General features: G+C 34.9%; 1 protein-coding gene across 1 annotated transcript in view; it reads right to left on the reverse strand.

Moving 5' to 3' along the window:
• coq8aa (coenzyme Q8A, genome duplicate a) overlaps window positions 1-17,257 on the reverse strand; it is a 30,561-nt gene extending 13,304 nt beyond the window's left edge. Inside the window, exons 1-6 of the mRNA XM_016294601.1 lie at window positions 17,191-17,257; window positions 11,709-11,743; window positions 10,481-10,558; window positions 8,550-8,616; window positions 3,347-3,421; window positions 829-954 (exon numbers count right to left, since the gene is read on the reverse strand). Of these exons, the coding sequence (XP_016150087.1) occupies window positions 829-954; window positions 3,347-3,421; window positions 8,550-8,616; window positions 10,481-10,558; window positions 11,709-11,743; window positions 17,191-17,257 (448 nt within the window). The remainder of the gene's footprint in view (window positions 1-828; window positions 955-3,346; window positions 3,422-8,549; window positions 8,617-10,480; window positions 10,559-11,708; window positions 11,744-17,190) is intronic.
• Between the last annotated feature and the right edge of the window lie 4,212 nt (window positions 17,258-21,469).

Genomic DNA, 21,469 nt, shown 5'->3' on the forward strand with positions numbered 1-21,469 from the left:
AAGCAAATAGTTTCTGTTATCTGTTATTTACAGAACTAGTTCCTACTTAGTTTGGTGTCAGTCAGATTTTTCAATGTTTTTGAAAGAGGTCTCTTATGCTTAACCAAAGGTTGCATTAACTTGATAAAAAAATACAGTAAAAACAAGTTTGTTGTAAAATACTGTTACAATATAAAATAACTTTTAATATACTAAACAATTTAATTTCCTGTGACTGCAAGGCTGAATTTTCAGCAGCCATTACTGCAGTCTTCAGTGTCTCACGATCCTTCAGAAATCATTTTAATATGTTGATTTGGTGCTCAAGAAACATGCTTGTCTTTGTAATCTTGTTGCTGCTCACCTGATTAGAAGATGGTGTAAGCTTTTAGATACAAAGATCAATGAGAAACATGAGAACAAATTAATTCAAGTGTGTCCAGACTGGTAGCGTTTGAGGGCCCTGAACAGTCAGCAAGAAGAAAATTTAGCATCCATTTTCTACCGCTGTGTGGAAAATAACGAAAGGACGGACACATGAGGTTATTTTATCTTTAGACGTTTGCATATCAGAGAGGAAATAAACCGCATCTCCAATTTCTCTGCACCTTTCTGTAAGAGGATTACAGTCACTTATATCATCAGGCTGTAAAACTGAAACAGGCCTTGATCACGTAGCAGTCTAACTTGAGAGCGGCCATGACTTACAACCATCCCAACACTGGAAGCAGCCGTGGGTTATGAATACTATCAGTCATGGAGGACGCCTCAGTGGCCCCAATAAATCCTTGAGGAGTGACCTGGTCTAACGTGGTGTCTTGTTATATACAGTACAAACAGCATTCTTACCCTGTATACTGAGCATCTGGCCGAGCTTGAGGGCCGCTCCACGCACTTTACACAATGTCCTGACGATACGCTCCGCGTTGGCCTCTGAAAGGAAGGGGCTGCTGTCCAAAACAGACTTCTTTTCACCTATGTGAAATTACAAGTCTGTTAACATTTTGGACTGAAAATACAACTTAAAGGAATAGTTCACCCCAAAAATTAACATTTTCTGATCCTCAGGCCATCCAAAATGTAGATGAGTTTGGAGTAATTTAGCATTACATCACTTGCTCACCAATAGATCCTCTGCAGTGAATGGGTGCCGTCAGAATTAAAGTTCAAACAGCTGATAAAAATGTCACAATAACCCACAAGTAATCCACAAGACTCTAGTCCATCAGTTAACATCTTGTGAAGCAAAAAACTATGCTTGTAAGAAACATTTAGGCTTTTAAACTTTGTCCACCAACATATTTGATTAGAACTGATTTGGACTGTTTTAACTTTTTTATTGGAGAAAGCAATGTTATGGATACTTTTACCCAAAGCAGTGTTTTGAATTTAAAAACCTCTTGATGGATTTGTTTATTACAAACATGCAGGACTGGATTCATGTCGAATACTTTTGGATTATTGTGATGTTTTTATCAGCTGTTTGGACTCTCATCCTGATGGCACCCATTCACTCCAGAGGATCCATTGGTGAGCAGGTGATGTAATGCTTCAAAATTTCGCAAAATCTGTTCAGATGAAGAAACAAACTCATTTACATCAAGGGTGAGTAAAATTTCAGCAAAAATATATTTTTGGTAAATTATTATATATAAAAAAAAAAAAACAGGAATATTCAGCGCAGTAACAACTAATGGGACAAATGGACCCATGTTTTTTTTTTTTATACAGAGGTCCAAAAATCTTAAACAACCACTGTATGTGCCATTTAAAACAAAAAATAAAATCTGTGCTGCTAAGAACCATTTCTATGTAAACAAAACCCCACAAACTGCTGGATCAGGGTCTTCATTATCTCTGTGAGGATATTAGAGCTATTTCAGGATGTGATGATGAGGTCAAAGGTAATCATTATCCAGCATGTCGGGTGTCTACATAGATAAGATCTAGTTACAGACCGCTGTTCTCAGAACACATTTGCACTCTCAGTTCCCATATGCAGTCAGACTGTCATAATGCAACTCTGTAGTCACGAACAAAGCTTTGAGTCTTTAGTTGCAAGCAAGACAACAACAATAAAATAAATAAGCTGGAAAACAATTAAAAATGTCGCAACCCAATATTCAAGATTAGTGCACTAAAGAACTGTACAGGTCTCAAGTCAAAGACTTTGTATTTTAATTTAAAAAACATGAGAAAGTAAAAAGTGGTTCATTCGGAGCACATAAAATACATAATGCATTTAAAGTCAACACCTAAATCAACCCTACATACTTAAAATAAATAAAGCATTAAAAAAATCAAATCAAACGTATATCAAAAAGATGAAAATAAAATTAAATAAAATCTTTGCTTTCATAACCCTTCATTTCAATTTAAAAACTGCAATCTAAAATAGAACATGTTTGTGTTAGTAATATTAAATTAAAATGTAATAACTTTCATCACCTTCAAAATGACAGTATGCTTAACACTTTCATAATGGTACCCTGCTACAAATGCTGTTTCACATTGCTTTTAAACACGCCAAAACAACAGTGGCAGTGTGTATGTCCGACTAAAGCTCTCTCTATGACATAAGAAGATTTGAAGTTGAGCTGAGAGATCCTGGATGATGGGAGGGGTGCACATATTTACATGCACAAGCGGTGAACAAGGTTAAACATTTCAAGAATGAGATAAACTTTTAAGAAGAGTACATTTCAATACTATATTGGCATTTTTCATACCAATTACACAGATGCATATAAATATTTTATGATCTGTGATGCAAAAACGACTTCACTACATTGAAACAGCCTCTCAGCCTTGACAGCAGGCTAATTTAAGTGCACTTTAGATCAGGAAACTGTGTAAATGTTACTGTGTTTATTATTATACATACAGCCCAATTTAAGCAAACACAGACAGTCAAAAGAGCAATGGTGCTCTCCTGCCTAAGAGTAAATAATACCATACGCACACTAGATTTTCAGTTCTGTTTGTACTGAAAGAGAGGACAAAAAAAGGAAAGCTCTTTTCATTGCTACAAATGATGCACATTGGTTAAGATCAGGGTTGTTGTGGGTTCTGGTAGGTAGTGCACATGTGTTTATGTGTGGGTGACTTGAGTTTAAATACCCACAATCTCCTTCCTATTCTTTCATGTCTCCTTACTCACTATCTCGCTGTTAATAAAATGGTTTAAAGTCCAAAAACAAACAAACAAACAAACTCTAATTGCATGCAATTTATCACTTGTAATCATACCATGCCTGATAGCATGTCAATAATCAATAAATGTTCTAATGAGTAATTAGCTATACATTGTACCCATCCAAATTGTAACTGTAAAGTTCAGTTCTAGTAGATAATGCAATTGTCTTACCATTCTTGTCCTCTGATCTTAGGCTTTTTTTTGCCACTTCTGCCAAAGCTCCAATACCCAAACCCACAGCAAGACCTGCAAGGGATTAAAAAACAAAAAAGAAATGGTCCATAAATCAACATAAGTTAAATACTGAAACAGTCATTATCACACACCTCAAATCTGCACTTCCACCATGTAAACAAAACTTTAAAAAAAAGCTGTATCTCTTTTACCCACAACAACACTGGAGCTGTATTATGTCAACTTGACAAAAGGAAACACCGAAATAGCATTTCCAAACCACTGTGGTCAGCACATTTGCTGTGGCAGAGCTGAGAACCAATAACAAGTCTTGGTGCAGTCTTCAATAGTTATGTAATTGTCTGATTACGCAACACTCCCGGCTCTTGAGAAATTTAGGAGGGGCTTGAATTAGGTTGTAAATGAAGCGGTGAAACTAAACCTCAATGTAAACCTGCAAGAAATGGGGCCGACATGCTTTCACCCTGGTGTTTTTTTTCAATGTCTTAACACACCTTACAGAAACACGTGTAGTTTTGATGACAGCTCTTATCCCGGTAAAGTTTTTCATTAAGACTGCTGGGGAAGTTCTAGGTCACTTGCGGTTGATGATTAAACAGGTTCCTGTTTTTATGTCCCTTTATGCCTGCAGGAGTATAAGGGCTTGAGGAAAACACAAGGGGCCATGCCAGTGTGTTCAAACACTGCAGCTTCTGAAGCACTGAATTGCATTTCTTCCTTTTAAAGATACAAAACATTTGCGTTCCATTGCACACAGATAGGCTAATCCATTTGTTTACCCAATCCAGTAAGAATTTTTTAAAAGATTTAATTAAATTAAATTGTTATAATATTGCACAACATACTGTTTTTAGAGTACTATGGTCTATTTGTGATAAAATAATTACAGCTTTGGTGAGCATAAGAGACTTTTCAAAAACATTAACCAATCTTACACATAAACAGAGTAATATGTGCACATATTGTCATAGCAGGGCTCTTTTTTTGCACACTGGCACAAAGTGGCTAAGATGGCTTTCAGATTGCCTGATAGCATGACCAAGGACACTACGGGCCCAAGTCTCATGTTACAAAAACAGAGAGGTATGCTTCTCAACATAAACACAAGGTAAACAAAATGAACAAGCTGCTTAAAAACAGTTGTTATGGCACTGATTTAAGGGCTATATTCAGTCACTAAAATTGAAATGAAAAACGCAACCGCATGAAGGCCTGCCAAAGTGATGTATACTATTCTTGGACACATTTAATCCCTATTTTTAACTATCCAACGAGAGCTAGAGGAATAGAGCCAGAGAGCACGGTTGAACTGGATAGCTCATGTCCAGGAGCGAGGTCAAGGTGAGGACAAAGGTCAGATACACCCATAACATTAAACCATTTTAAATGCGAAAACTACACAAACCACAATATTCAAACATAAATAATGTTTCCTCCAAGTTGTTAGTATAAGTCACAAAATGTTCTACATTTTGTAATGTGACATTTATATGTGAAACAAAATATCTATAAAAGTGATAGTTCACCGAAAAATACAAATTCGGTCATCATTATCACCCTGAAGTTGTTCCAAACTTGTATGAACTTCTTTCTTCTGTCGAACACAAAAGAAGATATTTTGAAGAATGTGGGTAACCAAACAGTTTCTAGTTCCCATTGATTTCCATAGTATTTTTTTCCATACTACAGAAGTCAATGGGGACCAACAACTGTTTGGTTACCTACATTCTTCAAAATATCTTCTTTTGTGTTCGACAAAACAAAATACCTCCTACAGGTTTAGAACAGCTTAAGAGTGAGTAAATAAATAAAATGAGCAATGAGCGAGTAATAAAAAAAAAAAAGATGTTCTTAAATAACAATAACAAAATTAATAATTTAAATTCAACAGATCTAAACTAGGGCTGGGCAAAAAAAATATATATATATATTTTTCGATTAATCGTTTTTTTTAATGACGTTGATACAATATCGATTCTCAAAAGCCGCGAATCGATCTTTTCCGGGATTTATTTCAGCACACATTTAAAATAAGATCTGATTAAGGTGAATCTTATCATTAGTCTTCTCCACTAGATGTCACCCTTATTTACAACAGAAAGCCTGTTATTCCGTCAAGCCTGATTTGCAATGCTCAGGTGAAATGCTATAGTAATACTATAAATCTGCGGAAGCATTTGATATCACGCATAAGGCGCCATGATTTCCGCAATAAATGAATGACGGATGGCGCGGCGCACTGTTTTGTTTACTACACACATATTAAAGCGCATGCTCAGGTGAAATGCTATAGTAATACTATAAATCTGCGGAAGCATTTGATATCACGAATAAGGCGCCACGATTTCCGCAATGAATTAATGGTTTTGTTTACTACACACATACTAAAGCGCGGATGACGCTTGCGGTGTTTTCAGCTTCTGCCGTCTCACTATATGATGATATGAACACGAATGTCATCTCCAGCTGCTCTGAGAGTCACTTCATTAGCATTTTACCGTTTCATTTGAGAAAACTACCGTCATATCACATTCACAGCAGTTGCCAGTTCTTCACGGCAACCCGTCAAAATAAAAGTTTAGTTTAACGTTAAGAAACTGTCAGAATATATTACTATTTGGCAGTCTTAAAACTCAATGCTATAGCTAATAAATATGAATAAATCTTTATTTTAAAGGAATAATCACATCGGTTTTCTTTTTAATTTGAACAGTAAACCTCTGTTGTGCAGCACTTTGTTTGCCAAAAAATAAAAGGGTTTAATTTTCATTTGATTAGGATAAATTAAATTAAGGTTTTATGCCTTCATCTGATTAACAGAAAAATTAAGAACATTTTAAAGGGCCCTATTATTGTTTAAAAAAGGACCCATACAAAAAAAAGTATAGGTTTAAAATACAGGCATGTGGCTTGATTTCTTTTTATTAATTCACCATTTGTAAACTGATGTTTACTGTTCATTTTTAGAAATATCAATAGCATTTGTATTAAAACTATATTCACTGAATGTAATAAAAAAAATCGAGAATCGAATCGAAAGCTTGCGAATCGAAATCGAATCGGGACATCTGAATTGAAACCCAGCCCTAATCTAAACATTACGTTCTAAATTATTGTTAAATATTAAACCAAATGTTCAATTATTAATTACCATTGATCGTTTAAATTTTACATAATTAAATATAATTTCTGCTGCTAATAATAGTAATAATAATAACAACAACAACAACAACATTTAAATTAGCAATGTTAATTAATAATTAAACATTTTGTTTATTTCATAATTTAATAAAGTTATAATGTTTATGCCTGCTGAATTTGCTTAGACACTATATAATATTAGCACACTCCTGAAAGCTGGATGCCACATAAAAGTCATCTTGAATAGACTCGGTATCTTTGATCCCTAGAAGACAAACACTTGTCAACACATTCCCCTTATAAATAAATCCCATAATGCTTCAGTGGTTTAAAGAATGCTGAATGCAAGTACCCGGTCATATTTACAGGTCATTGCAAGTATACACATATGGGCTTGTATTAAACAGGTGTCCAAAGATGTTTTCTTGTAACGGTGGCAGATAAGAGATAACAAACACTTCAACAAATCACCCAGCATGCACACACACCAACAGCAGATGAGAGCAGATATACGTTTAACGTCTCAATTAGTGTTCGTCAGTGGAAAACTAGCGTGTAGTGAACCTGTGACAGAGAGCTACTGTGACCACCAGTGTTTAATTTTCCCATGTGACAGCACTTTTCACTCCAAACCCTCGGCTATATCCATCCATTCGCTGCCTGCACCCGTATTCAGCACTAGTCCTCTGAGAAATCACTGATAGACTGCCATTTGAAGAACAAAAGCGGGTAAAGTTACACACCAGAATGGGACGCTCTATCTCAGGGGAAACAGGTGATGCACATTCTCAGACTAGTTAAGCTCTGTCCCATAATCCAAAGCAGGGGCATTTACAGTCTACGATATTACTGGTTAAAATGCAGAATAACCTTGAGCCCTCAATCTGGCTCTGACATACTGTATGAGGAGAGAGACGCAGCTCTCTTGAACAGGCCTTAGTTTAGAGCATGACTAACAACAATACCAGAAAGGACAGCAACCTGGAAAGCCAAATATACCAATCCAAAAAAAAATGGCTTTCAGAATCAGACAGCACATACTCAGTCTGTTTGATATATTTGGTGGCAACACAGGCTGTGCTAAATCTGAAGTGGACTTGTGGTCTTTGCTTGTTGGTTTGAATGCACCACGCAAAAGCAAAGGTTTTCAGTTACCGATGGTATTGTAGAAATGCCCTAATTACTGTAAGCCATGCTTAATTTATTCCTCTAATGAAAAAGCCCAGTAACAAGAGAGTTAGTAAGTGTAAAATATCCAACTAGCCATGTGATCTAAATATGTCTGCTCACATAATGGTCAGTAAGATATTTAAGATTTAAAATTTAGAGGATAGTTCACCCCAAACTCGAAATTGTCATCATTTACTCTTTACCCCTCACTTGCTACAAAACTGTTTGAGTTTCTTTCTTCTGCTGAACACAGAAGATGGCTGGTAACCAAACATTCAAAACATATTTTGTGTTCAACGGTTGAAAGAAATTCATTCAGCTTTGAAGCAACTTGAGAGTGAGTAAATGATGACAATTTTCATTTTGGGTAAAACTATTCCTTTAATACTTTCATTCAGCAAGGATGCATTAAATTGACCAAAAGTGCCAACAGTATATACATCTACGATGTTAAAAAATTATGTTCTTTTGAACTTTCTATTCATCAAAAAAGAAACCGAAACAAGTATAACAGTTTCCACAAAAATATTAAGCAGCATAATTGTTTTCAACATTGATAATAATAAGAAATGTTAATGAGCACCAAATCAGCATATCAGAATGATTTCTGAAGGATCATGTGACACTGAAGACTGGAATAATGGCTGCTGAAAATTCAGCTTTGCTATCACAGGAATAAATTACATTTAAAATATATTTAAATCTAAAAAAAATTCTTAAATTGTAATAATATTTTCACATTATTACTGTTTTACTGTATTTTTGATTTAAAAAAATTTAAATTTTAAAAGAACCTTACCAGCCCCAAACGTTTCAACAGTACTGTACATACATATACATAAATATATAATAATTTCAGTGACCTTACCTCCAAAATTCGCTAGTCTCCCAAGCCGTGTGACTGGTACCTTTCGCTCTCTTGCTCTTTCACTAAGCTACAGAAAGAAGAGACACACTGTAGACAGTTGTGGAGAACCAGACGCATTAACAGTGCTTCAATATATTATGTGCTTCCAATTACAAAGTATCCTTTTTTAAAAGTACTATTTTCTTAACTCAAAATTACGGTAAATTCTGTGATTTGTTTGATCCTACTAAGACAACATGAAATCAAAAGTAGTGTTTAGTGGTCATACTGTACACCGCGTGCATAATAATTAGGCACATTGATATCTTTTTTTTTTTCCAAGCACATTTGACCAATTCCAAACCACACCAACCTTAATAACTACTATTAATTTTTGTATTTAATCATTTATGAATGATATATAATTGTCCATGAAGGCTGGAAGCGAAAAACTCCTTATATTCAGGTGTGCAGAATTATTAGGCATGTTCTCTTTTACTGATAAAATGAGCCAAAAAAGAGGTTTAACTCAGACTGAAATGTCAAAAATGATTAAATCCCCATGAGAAATATTAAAAAATAATGCAATACAGAAATTGCAAAGTTAAGGCATGACCACTGGACAGCAAAATGCTCACTGGGACAGCGGGGTCAGAAAAAACAAACAAACAGGTGGAGAAGAAAATACATGTTAACTGCAAAAGTTTTAAGAATTAATGTGAAGAATTAGGTGTAAAACCATCAGGAAACATTTAGTCTCCAGCGCCACCATTTTCCAGAACTGCAACCTTCCCGGAGTCTCTAGATTTACAAGGTGTCAGGTTCTCAAAGAGACTTTGTTTGGGTAAAAAATCCTACAAAATGACCCTCACTCAATAAGAATAACATTCTGAAGTATTGTGAAATACATTAAGACTAATTTTTTATAGGCTTTATCGACAGATAAGTTGAAAGTGACTCTTGAAGGACTAGCACCACATCCTCTTGTACCACTGTTTGAAGAATTTATCTCCCAGAATCTGGCAGTAAGTTTTAGGAGCTAATTTTTAGTCAATCCTGCGAGACAGACTTTTCAGGATAGGAGATGGAATAAAAATTAGCTCCTAAAACGATCTACACTGAGATTGTCCTAACTAAATTATCAACACCAATACCACCAAGTAGCAATAGCAAGAGGCTAATCATGGATAAGTTTTTTTTTGTTTCTTTTGTAGCGTTATTGCCCATACCTTTATTTTCCAATCATCAATAGTAAGATTTACATTAAGAATGAAAAAAAAGAGACGAGTGCCCTAGTAAAAAAAAAAATAAATTAAAAGAAAAGCCATAATTTATTTCATACTAAGTATACTTCAAATCCATTAACATTTATTGACATATCACTTAAAAGTTACTAAAATAAAATTATAATTAAACTTTATTTAGAGTATTTCTGTACTGCACAATGCACATTTCTCAATATTATGCCTAAAATATGTTTTAATATCACTATTAATAAGGATTGCATGAATTCTGTATAATATTAGTCTATAAATGCAAGCTATTTAAAGTGTACCTGAAGTATACTTGCAATAGTCCCACTTTAGCAGTCAAATATATTTAAGTATATATTTAGTTGGACCTCAACACTACTTCTGCACAATTAAATTGCATTAAGCACAAAATTAGTTGTTCCAATTGATTAGACGTTAAGTATATGTGCAGGGTATTTTTATTAAAGCACATAAATATGTTAATGTATTTGTAGTATACTTGGCACAAAACAGTATTTCAAATACAAGTTAGTATCTTTTTTCACTAGGGTGCTCTTATATCAATCAACTACTAACTTTAGGGGTAACAGGCACGTTGCATTGCCACTATTATTATCCTCTGTAATGCATGATATATATAGGTGGAACAAATGTCTAGTTACTCATGGGTGATGAAGGATTGGAAAAGGTCGCCTGTACCATTTGTTTATGTGGTTTGGAGCTGTTTCGCTTCGCCTCCCTGGCTTTTTCTATGTCTTCAGCTGTAATGCCTCCCACATTCATAAGTCATTTAATAAATCTAATTTATATTTCAATAACTATTATAATTATTCAAACAAATTGTGACAACGGTGGACAGTTTACAGCAATACTTTGTAGCAACCCGTCTCATTACTACACAATTTAACTGATGCACTGTCACAGGTACACTGACTGTTTTACAACAGCATCAAACATTTTTCATCCAATCGAAATTTATAGCCATAACTATCCATTTTATAATAGAAACGAATACCATTTCTTGAGGTACCCACCTGGATCTTCTGCATGGCCACGCTCATGCCCTGTTCAGCCGTCATTTGCATGCTCACAGCTTGGAAGCCACTACTGCGCAGAGAGCTGGCCTGAGTCTCGATCACTGCCTGGCTGAGCTTGCCTAGGCCTCTCATCAGCAACAACATGTCGCCTGCCATGTTGGTTCCTCTTTACACCTACTATACAGGAGAAAAGGAAGTGATTCAATAGCCTCAACCGTTTTTAAGCTGACAAGGATGATAGAAAACAGTCACACTGATCTTATGTAGTTCAAAATGGAAAAAAAGAATAACAAATAAACTCACACATATAACATTAGTGGTACAATCAGTTGGTAAAACCATGGTACATACCATTGTACTGAATGATTACCATAATGGCATACCGAGTCATTTCAAAGAATATTATGGTACTACTATAGTACATGTATTACTGTTTCAAGAAAACAAAGGACAGCTGAAGTTTACCAATATTTAGTTGGACCTCAACACTACTTCTGCACAATTAAATTGCATTAAGCACAAAATTAGTTGTTCCAATTGATTAGACGTTAAGTATATGTGCAGGGTATTTTTATTAAAGCACATAAATATGTTAATGTATTTGTAGTATACTTGGCACAAAACAGTATTTCAAATACAAGTTAGTATTTTTTTTCACTAGGGTGCTCTTATATCAATCAACTACTAACTTTAGGGGTAACAGGCACGTTGCATTGCCACTATTATTATCCTCTGTAATGCATGATATATATAGGTGGAACAAATGTCTAGTTACTCATGGGTGATGAAGGATTGGAAAAGGTCGCCTGTACCATTTGTTTATGTGGTTTGGAGCTGTTTCGCTTCGCCTCCCTGGCTTTTTCTATGTCTTCAGCTGTAATGCCTCCCACAGAAGAGTGGTCCTGGTGATAGGACCGTGTTTGGGCTGCAAACGAACAGCGCGCATCTGAAGTGTCTCTGAAGGAAATAATGCATTATTTATCGGCTTTAAGATATCAGCCAAATTTTCTTATCAGGCCGATACCGATAACAGAAAAAATGAGCCGATATGGGCCGATACCGTTATGGTGGCCGATATATCGTGCATCCCTATACTGAATGATTACCATAATGGCATACCGAGTCATTTCAAAGAATATTATGGTACTACTATAGTACATGTATTACTGTTTCAAGAAAACAAAGGACAGCTGAAGTTTACCATACATACAGAGAAAACGTAAGAGCTAAAGAAAAACAAAAGTACTACAGCCATAACGAAAAAAACATTATAGCCATGTTTATATAGTCATATACATGGTGGCATAAAACAAAACACTGTATTACCACAGTGTATTTCCAATAAATTGTGGTTATATTCAATATAGCCTACATCACTGTTCAAAAGTTTGAGTCAGTAAATTTGTTCTGGAAAGAAATTAATACTTTTATTGAGAAAGTATTAAATTGATTGAAGATTCATTCAATTGATTAAAAAAATGACAGTAAAGACATTTGTCTACTTTTGAACTTTGTAATGATCAAAAAATATTAGTGCTGTCAAACGATTATTCGCATCCAAAATAAATGTTTTTGTTCACATAGTATATAAGTGTGTACTGTGTATATTTATTATGTATATATAAATACACACCCATGCAAGTATATATTTAAGAAAAATATGTTACGTTTATATATAAAATATATTTATATATAATAAAAATATATACATGTAAATACATGTATATTTTCAAAATATATACTGTATGTGTGTGTATTTATATATACATAATAAATATACACAGTACACACATTATGTACATAATTTTTTTTATTTTGGATGCAATTAATCGCGATTAATCATTTGACAGCACTAAAAAAATATATATATTAAACAGCACAAATACATAATTTTTTCTGTTAGTGCAGAGACACCAAAGCAATGTAATGTGGAGTGTAATATACAAGCAAAAACATGTATAATAATGCGTTGTATTTAATAGTGACTCATGTCGTCGCTTTAAATCAACACCAGAGTGTCATCAGCCATCAACAAAACAGCTGTTATCACAGTTCTTGGCAGCTCTATCAAAGGTTAAACGTTTTCACGATGAGACAAGTGTCAAAGCCTTTAGCCAATGACTAACTGTCTTACAAAGGGGCTGCAGACACTGAGTCCATCACAAGAAGCATATGAAGAGATATGAACCTGCGATTCAGTCCGAGCGCCCTTGTAAAACTTCATGATGAATGGGTTATTTTGTATTCTGTCAGCTCCCCACTATAAAACGCTCTTTACTTTCACAGCAAGGTGGAAAACGCAAGCGGTTTTGCACCAGTAAACTCTGAGGCTTCAGAGCAGAGAAACAAATAAGCTTAACCGAGGTGAGGCGTTGGATGACAGCCTGACTCTCCTGTAAATACAGAGCTTTAAACTTGGTTTTCCTGAGGTAAAGGTTTGCCTACAAGGAAAAAGCTCTCAAAAAGACCTTGAGCGACTTGGCAGGATAATGAACACACCTCGTGTGTGAAAACAGGTCAAAATTCAACGTTCCGTAACATTGTAGTCGAATACCTAATTCTGCGACGTGATCATCCCTCAATGGGCAACAGGAAGATAAGACATTAAAAAACAAGTAAGTAATACGTTTTCATTTCAAATAGTCTGGATATCCACAATTAACATGATTTCGGGTTCTTAACACTACTAGCACGTGGATAATCTCAATAAAGAGATGGCTCTCGAAGCACCACACTAACTGACCAGATGTTTGCTTTAGTCTTTCTACAACGTTTATGAGGATTAGCATTAGCAACGTACAATGAAATTCATGATAAACAATGCGTTCCATGTGAACAACATTTTCATTTGGTCATGCTCACGTTCGCTAATGTTGGCCCTGGGTGTAAATAAACGCTTGTTAAAGGGTTAGTTCACCCAAAAATGAAAATTGGCTTGTGTTTTACTCACCCTCGAAGCATCCTAGGTGTCTATAAATTTCTTCTTTCAGACGAATCCAGTCGGAGTTATATTAAAAATTGTCCTGGCTATTCCAAGCTCTATCATTGCAGTCAGCGGGTGTTGCAGTTGAACGGTCCACAAGTTGTCAAATAAAGCACGCGCATTCATAATAAAACGTGCTTCACATGGCTCCAGGGGGTGAATAAAGGCCTTCTGTAGTGAATCCATGTGTTTTTGTAAGAAAAATATCCATATTTCAAACGTAACAAACACTTTTATATCACTTCCGCCAACTGTCATATGTGGAAGTCGTTCTGGCGGATGTCGTAGCACGTCGGCGTTGCGTGATTAGTGACGAACGCAGAGAGACAACAAAACAAAACACCGGTCACGAATTAGAAGTACAAACCGAAGATTTGCAAAGAAAAATGTCAGAGGATTTCGATATAAGCCAAGAGGAGACTTGTTTTCCTTTGCTAAAGTAAGGAAACTTTGGTTTCTTTGCTCCTATAAACAAACTCGCGAGACTAGCATATCTCAGAGGCGCGCCTGCTGCGTACACCTTCCGCCGGAACTCCTTCTGTGTTTGACAGATAACGGAAGTGAGAGAAAAGTGTTTATTACGTTTGAAATATGGATATTTTTCTTACAAAAACATGGATTCACTACAGAAGGCCTTTATTCACCCCCCGGAGCCGTGTGAAGCACGTTTTATTATGAATGCGCGCGCTTTATTTGACGACTTGTGGACTGTTCAACTGCAATACCCGCTGACTGCAATGATACAGCTTGGAATAGCCAGGACAATTTTTAATATAATAATATAATATAACTCCGACTGGATTCGTCTGAAAGAAGAAAGGATGAGGATGAGTAAAACACAAGGCAATTTTCATTTTTGGGTGAACTAACCCTTTAACACACTTTCAATGTTCAAAAATGTGTAAACCCATGTTTTGTATCCTAATCTAGTGAACTAGGTGTGGTTTGGAAATACACCAGCATTCAGTACTGTTACACCTGAGCGAGGCCGCACATGCCTGGACATATCTGCATATTTGCAACCGAGACATTTAGCAGGTCAAACTGACAATGCTTATTGCAAACACTAAACGCTCTCTGTTGGTTAACAAAGGAACACGTTGCCAAAGTTTCAGAGACCCACTGTGGAACAATTGCAACATGTTTAAGGCAATTAAACGTACATACTTGCATTCAATACGGGTCGAAATACAATACCATACAAAAAAAGTATTGGACATATCCAAATCTCAATCCAATGTTGCAATATGTAAAATATGACTGTGAAATCAGTGAAACGCCTGTGTATGTTATTAAAGACTACACATGAAGTTCTACAAAGAAAGTGCCAGACAATCTTAGCCCATCTCATATCTTTCAACTGTCAACACCCTCTCGTTTCCTTCACAGCCAAAACAATGGCTGCTGCTCCTCCCCAAAACAGGACAGGCATCTTAATACATCACACACTGAGGTGTCAGACAGATAACCATGAAACAAGCAACAAATGTCAGCCATTTTAGGACTCCCTATTCTATTGCAAGGCAATCGCAGCTGTAAAGTCATATAGAAGCGGAATATGAGTGATGATGACAGGTTGAAATATGCTTCGAGACGCAGGCCTTGTGGCAGGAAATCACCAAGAGGCCATGCTAGTATAAGTGAACCTAAACAACACATGCAAATCACAGCCAATCAGACAGTTAGTTAGGGGAAACACCCATTTTTTTTTCTGTTTGTATAGCTGTGGTCAGGTTGTGTGAGTAACACCTAAACACTGTGGCACATGGTTCCTAGTTAATAATATGCTAACAGGAATGTTGACAAAATCATGACTGATAATCATACATAAATATGTATGAATTCATCGCATCTATAAAAACAAAATCAAATATAATAATGAACTTATGCTAAAATCCACTAATTAAGCATATTATAAACCTGCATTCCTACACATTTTAAATTAAATAAACGTAAATAAGGCCCTTATTTACATAAACAATTTATTCAAATAAGCAATTCTTTTTATGATTTAATTGTCATCTGCCTGAGGCATTAATTGCATTTGCAGTGAAGCAATAATGCAAAATCAAAACAAGCCACATTAATTGTGCCCTTCAGTCGGGTCATTTAAGTTAAAGTCTAGGCCGGTGCTGACGTTTAGTATCCAAGCAGCTCTGCAAAAAAGATTATAAACAAAGATTTGGCTTAAGGCTTATGGGTTTTGCAAAGAGGTGATCTTCACAACAGCTGCCTTCATTTCATTTAGTTAACACATTAACACATCTCTGAGCTCGCTTTGTTTAAACGGCACAGAATGGCCTGCAAAAAAATCATTTAATTTAATTTATTTAGTCATCATTGTAGTTTTACTTTCCTTTAAAATGATCTAAACATTCTATGCACTTGAGAAGCATATTTGTGAAAGACATTTTTTTTATACTATTCAGGAAATATTGCATTAATTACACATCATTTACTTCATTGGCTAATAGTTTTTTGTTTGTTCAAAGCATTTTCTTTTTAGATGTCTGCTTATTCTTCAACTAGTTTGCAAATAGGGTAAGAAAAATCATCTTAAATCAAGATGCATTATCTCGCTTCTCAATCAAAAGCTTAGATGTTTAGATATCTTTCCTGGAAAACAAGACAAAATACTGATACAAAAAAAAAAAATCATGCATGCCATATCTCAACTTGTTTGTGCCAACGCTTACTGTTTTGCAAGATTTCTGGCACAAAATATTAGCTGCAATCCTAAAGCATTAAAGAGGAAGGGAAAATATGTAGTGTAAACAGGCCTTGTGCTTTAACAGAGTTTTGCATACCAATAAACAATAAATAATAAATAAATTATACAATATTACTGTATGCAGAGGTGTTTGGTTATCATGCATGCCATATCTCAACTTGTTTGTGCCAATGCTTACTGTTTTGCAAGATTTCTGGCACAAAATATTAGCTGCAATCCTAAAGCATTAAAGAGGAAGGGAAAATATGTAGTGTAAACAGGCCTTGTGCTTTAACAGAGTTTTGCATACCAATAAACAATAAATAAATTATACAATATTACTGTATGCAGAGGTGTTTGGTTAATTAAAGGAATATTTAAATGCTACTACATAATGTTCCCATGACCACGTGGACAGAATCAAAACACATGCACAACGCACGTGTAACCTCACCAATCTATGCAAAGAAATATTATAGAAGCATACAATATTATGCGCATCCAGATCAAAACATGCAACCGACGACACGTGTGTTTTGCCCGTCTGTTAGCCAGCGATCTAAAGTACACGTTACTTAAAAACAATCCGCGCTCTTTTCATTCCAGATTATCAATCAATTACTTAAATACAATCATATAAGTTTCTTCATCCTAAGAAATGAGCTTTATTGGTACTTACCCCCAGAATTGGCAAATATGTAGCTGTGTTCACTGTGCAGCTCTTTTCGCGCTGTATCTGCGTCCATGAGCTGAGAGCTGTTTACCCTTCTCAAGTGTGCTTGTCAGAGCTGTTTAGCCCCTCCTCTACTCGGCTGCTATTGGTTGCTCAGTAGTAGCGTCACTACAAGAAGGCGGTGCTTAGAAACTTTATCTGGGATTTTATTGGTTCTATTCTTCTTCACTCAACGAAAGTTGACGAAGGACAAACATTTTATATAATACACTCAAAACAAAGGACGTTTTAACAGTTATATTATGCGATAGTGAACTAGTAGTAAATGTTTTAGGAACAAAATAATTAATTAATTTGGTAAAACTGTTTTGATTGTTTATTATTGGCTATTCATAAGCAGATGCATTACGAGTATTAAACCGATCATCAAGATAATTGTCACAAAATAATATAACTTTTATGAATTTTGAAGCCAAAATAAAAGCGCCAGAACTTAAAAGCTACACTTAGGCTATAAACGAACTACAGCACCACGGTCGCTCGCCTTCAACATCACCAGCACCTGCTCCCGACAACTTCAAACTTCTTTTTAACACGTTCAGTGAAAAGGATTTACTCTGTATATGAATTGTAATCCACGCTACATGAACATTTTCATATAAACTGGAATAAATACAAAATTAGAGCCAAACTAAAACTGAAATGAGACATTAGTAATAAATAGTATAGTGAATAAATGAAATAATCATAACTAAAGGACATACGAAAGCTCGCATTTCTGTACATTTCGAAATAAGGTGCATTAAAAGTGAATACGGCTTTGATTAATATGAATATTTTAATTAAAAACGTGTCTCCACGTACCATTCAATCAAATTCTAGTGCATTTAATCTATTAAATAACAGAGCGAGCGCGTTTTTGGATATGGTAAGATTAAACTTATTTTAGTGAATAAAGTACCACATTTCAGCTATCGTTTTGTTAGGGTGGGTACACAGAATGTTATTTTATCCTTGCTTCTAGAAAATCCGGAATCGATATGTTTTCTAACAGCTGCTTGTGGCCGTAAACATTTCATTTGAACGTGGCTTTAAGCACTATGCATCGTTAAAGTTTCACTTTCACCGCGACTAAGCCGGTAAATGTGGTGTTTACATGGACTAATCAAATGAGTTTACCACACGGTGCGAACCCCGAGTCTCCGCATCAGTAGAACAGCGATAAAACGAGCATCTTCCATCCGAAGACAAGTGTTGCATTCTGGGGCAAAGCAAAAAAATTAAAAATTAAAAAAATCGAACAACAATATAAAATGCGGTAAATTATTAATCGGTTATTCTACAATTAATTGTACTATAAATTATACTACAATTGTAATATACTGTAAATTGATAAACTGTTCGGCGTGATGACGTCATATGTCTCCGACAGCGCCTGTAGTCCCATTTAGCAATTTGTTAGCAACCGTCTTTTTAAAGAAACGTAACAGTTTTAAAAAATCACGAGTGGGGTGTAACTAGTGTGTTTTATGTCGTGGAATAAAACGTGAACGTATCTTGAGCTTGTGTGAACCACTGACCTTATTTTAGGGGACTTAACCAAACTCCCGTTCAAAAACCCCATTGATTCTGGGACGATGGAACCGGAAGTGCTAAAATGCTAACTTTCTTCCGGGTTTTTGCCTACAAAGTGACATCATAGTTCCACCACTCTAGTCTATAAAACAGCATAATGCCCATATTTGATCCTTTACTGTCATCTAGTGGTTCAATATCCCTACCCACATGAGGGAAATGTTCAGGTTGGTCTAAAAGAACACAGAGGTGATTATTATTGCCCCAAAATAATTCACAGAAACTGAAAAGCGTGTATCTGAATGTAACAAAAATATACGAATCAATAAATAAATATAAATATATTTATACTGCCTGACAGGATAATCATATATAATCGATCCTGCAATGCAGGGTATTTGTGAGGGGAAAAAAAGTGAGTCTCACACATATAATAACTATCTATTATATTATATTATAAAAATGTAGTTGCATTTCCTGTGATTTACCACTAGGTGGATAAATAAGTAGGACATGTCATATATATTTAGATTCTGTTATGAGTGGTGAGTTCAAATATTAGATGACAGTTATGAATTTTCATTTGTTCGTTTGTTTATTTAATTGGATGTAGGCCATTGCATCTATAATCATTAACATGCTAAAATTATAAATAAGGCTGTGTTTTGCCCATAGTTCAGTCTACTGTTCCATGTTGTCGATATTGGGGTTGTCTAGCCTGCATGTAAAAAAAGTTGTGTGTTACCAGATGAAGCTGGACATTAAACTTAATGAAACATAAACTTATCAAATATACTGTACAATATGTTGACATACAGTAAGCTACTGTGTAACTTCATACATTTAGTAGGCATTACAAAATGTGTGGGAAAATATATATTTGCAATGGTGCATCAACATAATAAGTTAGATATTTGCAAAGCTTCAAAGAGACCATTTCTCACACTTCTGCTTCTGCAAGGCTGAATCATCAACCAATGCAATACTCAAAAATTCTCAAGTAATTTGAACAATCATGTTTTAATGCAAGACGTTCATTGTGCAACTTCTCAGTCTTAACACTTATTTAGTTTAATGCTGGTATAGCTGGTTTCTTCCTAACTCATTTGAAATTCATATATATGAGCTCTACGATTGCACGGACATGACTTTATGGGTGCTGCAGTTGATAGGGAAATGTTGGTGGAAATGAATTATGTTGGCTTGAGGGCTCACATGTCGCCCATATACTGAAACTTCGAAAGATCTCAGAGACAGCTTTACTTTGAAGAAAGGAATCTTGTTATTGAACATAGTCATGCACCCCGTCTCAATCATAGAGGATGGAAAATTTATTTTCATACCACCTATCTGCAAGCCTGTCTCATTCAAATCAGAATGGCCACTGAAGCATTATATTTTCCATCCACTTTACTGGTGCATATGACACACTTTCCTTTGCTCGGTGGGGCTGGTCATCAGTGCATCAGATCAGAGCGATGTAATCATACTGTACATTGGGAGCAGTACTAGGAGTTGTTGTGGTAGGTGAACTATATATTAGCAGGTCAGTCCCAGTTAAAGAACTGGCTTCATATCATCATTTCTGACCTCTGACAGAGTCTAGGCCTGTTTTTATGGTTTTCATGAGCATACATCAGAGAAGACATTCCCAATGAGCTACTAAGACCCTTCTTCTGCTTAGTTGGTGAGTCATTCAAACTACAAATACTGGCTGTTAAAAGAATTTATGGGTAACACTTAATAACAACTTTCATTAATAATATCAGCACATATAACTACATAATGCTTAATAGTGAGGATGCAAATATATTATGGATTACGAACGACTAAACATATTAAATTAAGAATCAAATATTGAAAATGTAAGTAGAAAGAGAGCAAGAACTCTTTTGTTGCATCTTTTTTAAAAACACGATACTCATATATTTATATATTTGATATATTAATATTAAATATTTAAAGTGGGTATATAAGTTACATATATAACACATGTACCCTCTTTAAAATATGCTATATTAATAAAAAAATATACACAGCAATATTTATTTTAGAAATAAAAATACATAAATATACAAAAATAAAAATACATTAATACATTATAATACAATAATTATATATGTACAATACTTTTATTTTAAATTAATATTTGCATTATGTTTCACTTGAATATATATATATCATTTGCATGTTTGACAGTAACATTATATATATATATATATATATATATATATATATATACTGAATTTGTGTTATGTATTTATGTGTGTGTGTGTGTGTGTGTGTGTATATATATATATATATATATACACTGAATTTGTGTTATGTATACATTTGTGTGTGTGTGTGTGTGTGTGTATATATATTTATATGTGTGTGTATATATATATATACTGAATTTGTGTTATGTATTTATGTATTTGTGTGTGTGTGTGTGTGTATACATATATACATATATATATATATACACACACACTATAAAAAATCTAACTAAAAGCTACACATTTTATGTTGATTGTTGCTTTGAAAATTTTCAGTTGGTTCATCTAAAGTACTAAAATTGTTCAAATACATTGTTCACACACACACACACACACACACACACACACACACACACACACACACACACACACACACATATATCTCTCTCTCTCTCTCTCTCTCACACACACACATCTCTCTCTCTCTCTCTCACACACACATATCTCTC

This window comes from Sinocyclocheilus grahami, unplaced genomic scaffold (genome assembly GCF_001515645.1).
Source record: "Sinocyclocheilus grahami isolate Dianchi unplaced genomic scaffold, SAMN03320097.WGS_v1.1 scaffold321.1, whole genome shotgun sequence".
Lineage (NCBI taxonomy): Eukaryota > Metazoa > Chordata > Actinopteri > Cypriniformes > Cyprinidae > Sinocyclocheilus > Sinocyclocheilus grahami.